Here is a 9,809-nt window from a genome sequence, read left to right on the forward strand (position 1 = left end):
ACTTTTGGGTCGAAATATTTTGTGCTATTCCAAGAACGATGTTATTTTAATTTTATATTTTTGTTGTCAAATTACTTGATTGTCATCACACACAGTGATGAAAAGTTTAAACTAATGTTTACAAATTCTTTTCTTAATTAAAGTTGATAATATTTAGAAGGGACCTGTCGAGTCCGATTGTTGAATTTTTATATATTTGTATTAAATTTTTTAGTGCAAAGTGCAGAGAAACTGCAAAATTTTAAGAAAATCGATTCTCCTGTTCCAGTTAATAAAGGTTATTACATAACAAAAACAAGTTAAAAATAATTGTAGGTCTTCCCCAAAACGAACAAAAATACGCAAGAAAAATTTTAAATACTTAAAAAATGTTCACCAAAATAAATTTTTTGTATAATTTTCACAAAAATTTTGGGTATGCAGTTTTATAGGTCATTAAGTTTTTGTATAATAAAATGAAAATTGCAAGAGTTCGCTTTGAATTTTAATAATATATATACTACTAGCAGACCCGGCGAACTTCGTCCCGCCCAAAATTAGATTTTTAATTTAAACACTTTGGTCCAACATTTTCTCCAACAATCCACATTTACGATTTATACTGGCACATTCATGGGCTAAGACTTTGGTTTGGTGGTCGTTTGCCGCCTTAAATAACTGAAGGAAAGTGTTATGTCCATGAGAAGTTCCCTGGTGGCAACAATGATCCGGATCTATAGTGAATGTGCCCTAGAAACTTTATCTTATAGTTGGTGGCAATTTCAAAATGGATGTGTATCCTTGTTCAACGGAAATCAATTTACATACATAGATTGAGATGAAATACCTTAAAAGCCAGTTACACAAAAGCAATTTAACTGCCTAACCAGAATGGTGAGGCTGTAGTATGTAGCAAGAGCTGTCAAAAGTTAATATATTCTAAATGCTCTAAACTGCCCACAATATGTAGCTGTGTTATTGTGTATTATTTCTGATGAAGCGGATGTAGCTAGCAAAATAGCTTGTGGCTGTGGTACTAAATTCTGTTTAGCCAGTAAGTGAAAAATTAGTTTTTCTGTCAGGTTCTATATTGAATTCAATTAAAAAAATAAATTTTTATTATATTGCTTTCATGAAACTGGATTTTAAGGTATTTCGACAGATGCTGATTTGAGATTTATCACTGCATAACTCAACCCTGGTGTCTCCGAATGAAGCTTTAACGTATAATAATATTCGCAAATCACATCCATTGGGCCAATCGTAACAGACGAGAGTTCGATATACTCAACGGTGCAACAGGTCGATTTAGTCCGACATTCACGGCACCTTTTCTCACTTGTCGATTTTTAGTAATAACTCGACCTAAGCACCACCTTGCAGCTCATTTTTGCAATTGGACTACCGTTTACCGTTTCTAATACATGTTTTGAATATTCGCCAAATCGAATCATAAAAAAATTTTTAGTAATAACTCAACTCCAGCGCCAACTGGCGGATTAAATTGTGAAACTAAACTATCCAGAAACCCACTCAAACATACACACAAAACTTTGTTAAAATCGCTTCAGGCATTTAGGATTTCACTCACAAATATACATACGGAAGAATTATATACACATTCAAAGATAAGTAAAAGTCAGTAGGTTTGTACTTTGTCAAGTCCTCTTTTCAAAGAGCCAATTTTTATACCTTTCATGGGCATGAAATGGTATTATATCTTTGGTCCGATGTTTGTAAGTACCAGAATAAGAAGAATAGACCCATTAAAATGTATACTTAAATGATCAGAACATTGAGCTGAGTCGATTTACCCATGTCCGTCAGTCCACCTGTCTGTCTGTCCGTTTGTTTGCATGCAATCTAGGCTCTCAGTTTTCCAGATATCCGGATGAAATTTGGTAGGTGGGTGTATTTTTATAATGTATTAATCACTTCAGTGTAAATGGCGAAGATCGGGTCGCTATAACCTATAGCCTCCATACAACTGATTGATCAGATATGCGATTTTTTGTTATAACTCCTCCATCTATGCAGCTGGGAACATGAAATTTTGCAATACTTCCACCCATTATCAACAGAATACTTACAGTGAAAATAACAAAGACCGGGCCACTTTTACATATAGCTCCCATACAACTGATTGTTCAGATATGCAATTTTTTGTTATAACTCCTCCATCTATGCAGCTGGGAACATGAAATTTTGCAATACTTGCACCCATTATCAATAGAGTAGTACAGTGAAAATGACATAGATCGGGTCACTTTTACATACAGCTCCCATACAACTGACTTTAAGATATGCGATTTTTTTGTTATAACTCCTCCATCTATGCTATGCTATGCTATTTTCACTCATTATCAACAGAAAATCACAGTAAAATTAACAAAGCTTGGGTCACTATAACCTATTTATTACCTCCATACAACTGATTGTTCAGATATGGAGTTTTACTGTAAAACTCCTTTATTTGGACAGCTAAAACCGATAAATTTCGTAAGCTATTTTATAAATAACAATACAAAGCCTACTGAGAAAATCGTCAAAATCTATGCTATTTAAACTTTATCTCTTATGCCACTGATTGTTCAGATACTAGTTTTTGCGATATATCTCCTTTATGTAGGAAGCTAAACCCATCTATCTATGTATGCTGTGAATATATAAATTCAAGTTACGTCACCGTCAAGATAAATTTGTTCGTTTATAATTAAAAATTCAGAATTTGACCGTTTCATCATCATCAATCTTTTAGTTCTACGGATTGTGCCACAAAACTACATTTATTATAATATCAAAACCAAAGCAACTTTACTTATAGGGAATATATTTCCACCATATTCACTTGTATCTTCGTTTTTGATTTGGATGATAAATGTCTTATTTGATGGGTTCAGGATTATGGCAGCCGTAATCTAGGTATGTTAAATTAAAATACATCCTTGGTTCTTTTCCAGCACGTCGAGATTTATTTTTATTGAGACATGTACTTACATGTTAGAATTTTTAGCAATTTCCTTGAAAAGCCAAAGCTAAATTAATTTAGAATAGAATTTTTACATAAAAACCAATCGTATTAGTAATAATACTCAGAAAGAGCCTAAGTAAATCAGAACGACTTATGTTATTTCGAGGTTAACGCTAGTAATGCACGGCAATGCTAAGAAAAATTATAAAAATAATTTTCTCGAAATATTTTCGTGACGAAATTTGTATTATATTCTTGGTAGCGTGGTACCTATACATACCCAAATCGCTAATTAATTTTGTGAGGGGAAACTACACAGGCTTGTGCTATTTTTGATTATGTAGTTGGATATGAAATAACACATTTTCTAAAAAATTTTTTAGCAGATTTGCGCTCCAATGCAACGAACATTCTTATTTTAACCCTTATGTTAATACCCGGATACCGGGGTACACACAACAGGACCTTTTTCCGTATAAGTCGAGTATTAGTTGGCATTTCTTTCCCATCCTCTTTCTCCTCTTCTTCTTTTTTGGCGCTGTAACCGCCTAAGCGATTTTGGCCGAGTTCAGCAAAGCACGCCAGTCATTTCTCCTCTGTGCCAACTGACGCCAATTGGAAACGCCAAGTGAAGCCAAGTCCTTCTCCACCTGATCTTTCCATCGCAGTGGGGGCCTCCCTCTTCCTCTGCTACCACCAGCGGGTTCCGAGTTGAAGACTTTCAGAGCTGGAGCGTCGGTGTCCATTCGAACGACATGACCAAGCCAGCGGAGCCGCTGTATTTTAATTCGCTGCACTATGTCCATATAGTTGCAAAGCTCATACAGCTCATCGTTCCATCGTCTGCGGTACTCGCCGTCGCCAACGCGTAAAGACCCGTAAATCTTCAAACACTCCAAGAGCCGCCTCATCGGATGTTGTCATTGTCCATGCTTCTGCGCCATATACCAGCACGGGCATGATGAGTGACTTATAGAGCGTGGTTTTCGTACGTCGAGAGAGGACTTTACTCCTGAATTGCCTACTCAGTCCAAAGTAGCACTTGTTGGCAAGAGTGATTCTACGTTGGATTTCAATGCTGACATTATTATCGGTGTTAATGCTGGTTCCCAAGTAAACGAAATTCTCTACTTTCTCGAAATTGTAAATGTCAACAGTGACGTGGGTGCCAAGGCGCGAATGTGCTGACTGTTTGTTTGATGACAGAAGATACTTCGTCTTGTCCTCGTTTACCACCAGACCCATTCGCTTTGCTTCCCTATCCAACTTGGAAAAGGCAGAACAGACTTCGCGTTTTTTGTTAGCGATGATGTCGATGTCATCGGCATAAGCCAGCAATTGCACGCTCTTATAGTAAATTGTTCCTGATCTGTTCAGTTCTGCAGCTCTTATTATCTTCTTCAACATCAGATTAAAGAAGTCACATGAAAGGGAGTCGCCCTGTCTGAAACTCCGTTTTGTGGCGAACGGCTCGGAGGGGTCTTTTCCAATTCTGACGGAGCTGGTGGTATTGCTCAACGTCATTTTGCACAGCCGTATGAGTTTTGAGGGGATGCCAAATTCAGACATAGCGGCGTATAGGCAACTCCTTTTAGTGCTGTCAAAGCGGCTTTAAAGTCGACAAATAGGTGGTGAGTGTCGATCCTTTTCTCGCGGGTCTTTTCCAAGATTTGGCGTATTGTGAATACCTGGTCTATGGTGGATTTTCCAGGTCTAAAGCCACACTGGTAAGGCCCAATCAGTTCATTGACGGTGGGCTTCAGTCTTTCACACAATACGCACGATAAGACCTTGTAACCAATGCATAGAAGGCTGATCCCGCGGTAGTTGGCGCGAATGGCGGGATCACCTTTCTTGTGGATTGGGCAGAGCACACTTAAATTCCAGTCGTCGGGCATGCGTTCATCTGACCATATTCTGCACAAGAGTTGATGCATGCACCTTATCAAATCCTCGCCGCCGTACATGAATAGCTCAGCTGGCAGGCTGTCAGCTCCAGCGGCTTTGTTGTTTTTCAGCCGAGTTATTGCTATACGTACCTCGTCATAGTCAGGCGGTGGAACGTCGACTCCGTCATCATCGACTGCGGGCTCGGGTTCTTCTTCTCCACAACTTTCCGTGCTGCTACCATTTAGTAGGGTGGAAAAGTGTTCCCTCCATAATTTAAGTACGCTCTGGACATCAGTTACTAGGTCGCCATTATTGTTCTTACAGGAGTGCGCCCCGGTCTTTAAACCTTCCGTAAGTCGACTAACTCTCTGGTAAAATTTTCGGGCATTCCTCCTGTCGGCCAGCATTTCAAGCTCTACGCACTCACGTATTTCGGCCTCTCTCTTCTTTGCGGCAAATACGTCTCGCTTCCCTCTTCAGATCCCTATAGCGGTCCCACATAGCGCGCGTTGCGCCCGATCGCAGCGTGGCCCTGTAGGCGGCATCTTTTTTCTCTGCAGCTTCCTGACACTCCTCATTGTACCAGTTGTTCTTTCGGGCTCGCTGAAATCCGACTACTTCTTCGGCGGCGGTACTTAATGAGCGGGAAATGTGGTTCCACTGCTCGCAAGAATGATCGAATACAAGATTGCGCCGATCAGAGAGGATTTTTGAGAATAACTTTTGTGTGACGTCACACTGGTGCAATTGCAAGAGAGAAATGCCAAAACGTGAACAAGAATGGAAGAAGAAAAAATGTTGCAAGGAAAACGTAAACAAGTTGCACAAGTGTGACGTCATGCAAACAACGATTTTGTCAAATTCGTTAAGAGAACAGCGGTCCGAGATCGGCGCAACCTTTGTATTCTCTCAATGGTGCACTGCTCGCATATGTCGGTTTGTTGAAGAGTGCTCTCTGAGAGCAGGTGTGAGAGTCGAGTACCGAAATCGCTGGCTGTGTGTTGTGATTGCAGCTTTTCGACGTTAAGCTTTCCTTGCATATTTGGGCGCACATTTTTTGCTGCGCAGGGGCGGGTGCGTATCTTGGCTGCAACAAGATAGTGGTCCGAGCCGATGGTTGGGCCTCGGAGTATGCGTACGTCTAAAACACTGGAAGCGTGCCTTCCGTCTATCACCACATGATCGATTTGGTTTCTCGTTTTTCGATCCGGAGACAGCCACGTAGCTTGATGGATCTTTGTATGCTTGAACCTAGTAGTGCATACTACCATGTTTCGGGCCCCGGCGAAGTCGATCAGCCTCAATCCGTTGTCAGACGTTTCGTCGTGGAGGCTGAATTTTCCGACGGTGGTTTCAAAGATCCCTTCCTTGCCCACCCTGGCATTGAAGTCGCCAAGCACGATTTTGATATCATGACGGGGGCAGCGCTCGTACGTGCGCTCCAAGCGCTCATAGAAGAGATCCTTGGATGCCTCATCCTTCTCTTCCGTCGGGGCATGGGCGCAGATGAGCGAGATGTTGAAGAATCTCGCTTTGATGCGGATTGCGGCTAGACGCTCGTCCACCGGGGTGAACGACAGTACTCGGCGACGGAGTCTCTCTCCCACCACAAATCCAACACCGAATTTGCGCTCCTTTACATGGCAGCTGTAGTAGACGTCGCAAGGCCCCAGACATTGTTTACCTTGCCCCGTCCAATGCATTTCTTGGATGGCGGTGATGTCAGCTTTTGTTCTGACGAGGACATCAACCAGCCGGGCAGAGGCACCTTCCCCATTAAGGGTCCGGACATTCCAAGTGCATGCCCTCAAATCGTAGTCCTTTATACGTTTGCCGTGGTCGTCATCATAAGGGGGGGTCTCCTCCGAGGCTTTGCCTTGCTTCTTCACTTTCCCATCCTCCGGATCGTCGTTATTTAGCTTAAATAAAGGAACTTGGACAACTGAAAGTGAAAAAATTGTGTTATTTATCAAAAAAATAATCGCCTTGAAATGTAGCGTACCAGCACCCAGGTAGCCGGGTACCCAATTACTTCGGTGTATATTTTGTAGTTTTTTTCTATTATACGCGCGTAAATCGTAAAAATAACTATGCTATATAATTCATTAGGAAAACAAAAACGATTAAATAATCACTTCATTTATAGCAAGTATTATATTTTGTGATGTTTTTGGAGTGTTCATGACATAACGCTTGTTCACATTCACAGCAGTTCTTCCTCGTTTTTCGTATTTTTTTCTTTTCCTGTTTATTGCAAATGAAACCACACACAACCAGTTACTTCGATTCTTCCTGGTGCATTTCGTTTAATTGAAGGGTTTGGCGTAACATTCACAGTAATTTTTTGACGACCTAGGATGCTTTCACTGGCGTTTTTTCTCGTATAATTTCTCATTATTTGTACGTTTGACAAACGATTTTAGATATTGGTTTTGTTAACTCCTCGCTCAATTGACGCATAAACAGCCGTCACTGGTTGATTTTCTTTTGCAGCATTTCATTATTTTATAGGAAATAAGATATGAAGCGAGTGAACAGTGTGTGGATAGCATAATTACGGGTTTATTGCTGTTTGGTACGGTTTGGTTCGGTAGAGTACTGCTCTCAGACCCTCTCTGGGGTCCATTATGTTTTGTATGTAGGGCTTATTTTTTCTCAAAGTACCAACAAGAGTACAGTTCCATGAAAGCAAGTGCTTGGAAAGGGATATACATAGATGTAAAGACAATGCCCATACATACATATATTTTCGCCTGTGCCTTTGTGTGCGATAGTACATGTGCGTATATTTTAATGTAGTTACTCCCATATTATTTTTGCAATTTTTCTTACTAAATTCTCTTAATTTAATCTATATTCACAAAAAAAAATTCAGTCCGCAAAATGGATTTGTGAATAATAGTAAAACAAATACAGTGTGGGTACCCGGGTACCCCGGGTGCTAGACGACGTACGAAAATTTGGGTATTAACACAAGGGTTAAGCCATCTTACAAAATCTTTTATCAAGATAAAAAATCCCCATACACAAATATTGCCACTAGTGAAGCCTATACAAATCTGGCGAACAAAATGGCATAGGGTAGGCAATAATTTTCGCCTGTGGAGGCGCGTCGTTAGCTAGTCTTTCAGTTTACATAATTTAACTGAAAGTTGAACAACATGAACGCCTTTCAAATACAATGCTTGTGTACGACTAGGAAATAATAATATTCTGAACGAAATTATTTGAAAATTTCATCACTGCTATAAAACTTGAAAAGGTGGACAAGGAGGATATTTTTGCTCAAAAGGAAGACAGAGGAGGACCAAATTTTTGAGGAGGACAACTCACGTTTGAGGAGGACAATCCTACATAACAAAAAGAAAATATATTCCGAAGAATTGATAACCTTCTCCTTTTTTGAAGTCGGTTAAAAACATTTACTTCCGATAGAAATGTCAAGTCCGTGACAGGAGAAACATCTCAAAAATTTTCCCATAAAAAATTACATTGGAATATTTTTCGTATTTGGTAATAGCTCTATTATTAGTAAATTAGGTGCAGTTTTATCGAAATGCAGAAATGCTGAGTACTTTATACCTAAATTTAAAAAGGAAAGACAATTTTTTATGGGGAAATGTCCTACTCGTAACCATGGAATACCCCATATATATAATACTTATAAATATACATACAAACATATTAATACATTGAATATTTCATTGTAATTTCAGTTGAGTTGGCAAATATTGATCCAATGTATCAGTACAGCCTGTTGTGGTTTGTCTCTCTCTTCACGGCATCTATCGATAATACTGATAAAGTGGATGACATTGACGAACGTTTGAAGGATTTACGTAAACATTTCACCTACAGCCTGTATGTGAATATTTGTCGCAGTCTATTCGAGCGAGTAAGTACGATTTTCGATGTTTTTGAAGTAGCATATGTATTTTTGAAGGTGATTTATAATTTGTTCCTCGACGGTCTGAAGTAGTATCAATAGTCTAAATCGAATCTTAGGTTAGGTTAGGTTAGGTTAAGGTAAGGTAGTTGTCCCTAAGACCTACTTAGACCGCGATCGTTGGTCTGTTGGGATACCGCTGCACACAGTAACTATTAAGTTATTGCGAGAAACGAAGCGTGCCGAGAACGAGGATGCTAATCCCCGAGAGCTCTTCCAGACTAGTCATAAAGTACAAACCCAAGATCCTAAGCCGAAATATAACAAAAGCTGGGTAGTCTTCAAGGAAGTGGGGGAATCCCCCCACGTCTTCCTACATGTAGCTGCTACAAAAGGGATCCGGTAAGATATTTAATCTCACTGCGTGAATCTCGATAGGACAGTGGCCGGTTATTACACCTACCAGAATCGAAAGATCCGGCTTCACAAGCCTAAGCAGATCCATAGACCGTCTCCTGTTCACCCTAGGCCAGAACGACCTCACAGTAGCGCAAGGCCTGGTTTTCCCTAAGCGTTGGCTGAGTTAACGAGGGGCCCATTTATTAGCCAAGCGCGCTCCCACTCTCTTCTTCCCGATAATGCTTCGGTGGCGCCACTTCTGGCCAGGTTATAAACCTCACAGTTTCCTGCTATATCACTATGGTCTGGTACCCGTACAAGCCTAACACGGTACACTCAGAAAAAAGTGAGCTAAATATATTTCTTTCAACAATTGAATTGAGGTGAGTGTAGCTCTAACAGTTACAAGTACAACAATTGAGCATAGCCTTGCGCATTACCTGTAATGCAGTGGGTAAACGAGAAAGTGCAAAATTTTGTCTTGAGGCGTATTGTAACGCGTTACTCCATCGATACAAAAACAAAAGAAAAGTTTTTGCTGGGTCCTTGCAGTTTGGCTCAGGGATGATAAATGAATTTTTCGAAATTGTTACGTTCAACATTTGCGGAGGAATGTGGAATAGACAATATACCCTGAGCTATTTTAAAAATGTGTGCAAACATCGGGTCGTTCAGTTTGTTTTT

General features: G+C 40.1%; 1 protein-coding gene across 1 annotated transcript in view; it reads left to right on the forward strand.

Annotated features, from left to right (window-relative positions):
• The window catches only part of LOC118740302 (dynein heavy chain 7, axonemal), a gene marked incomplete at its 3' end in the record, with an annotated part of 183,209 nt that overhangs the window by 168,951 nt on the left and 4,449 nt on the right, over window positions 1-9,809 (forward strand). Inside the window, 1 exon segment of the mRNA XM_036471785.1 lies at window positions 8,557-8,735. Within this exon segment, the coding sequence (XP_036327678.1) occupies window positions 8,557-8,735 (179 nt within the window).

Source organism: Rhagoletis pomonella, unplaced genomic scaffold (genome assembly GCF_013731165.1).
Source record: "Rhagoletis pomonella isolate Grant_MI unplaced genomic scaffold, Rhpom_1.0 Rhpom_scaffold_00006, whole genome shotgun sequence".
Taxonomy (NCBI): domain Eukaryota; kingdom Metazoa; phylum Arthropoda; class Insecta; order Diptera; family Tephritidae; genus Rhagoletis; species Rhagoletis pomonella.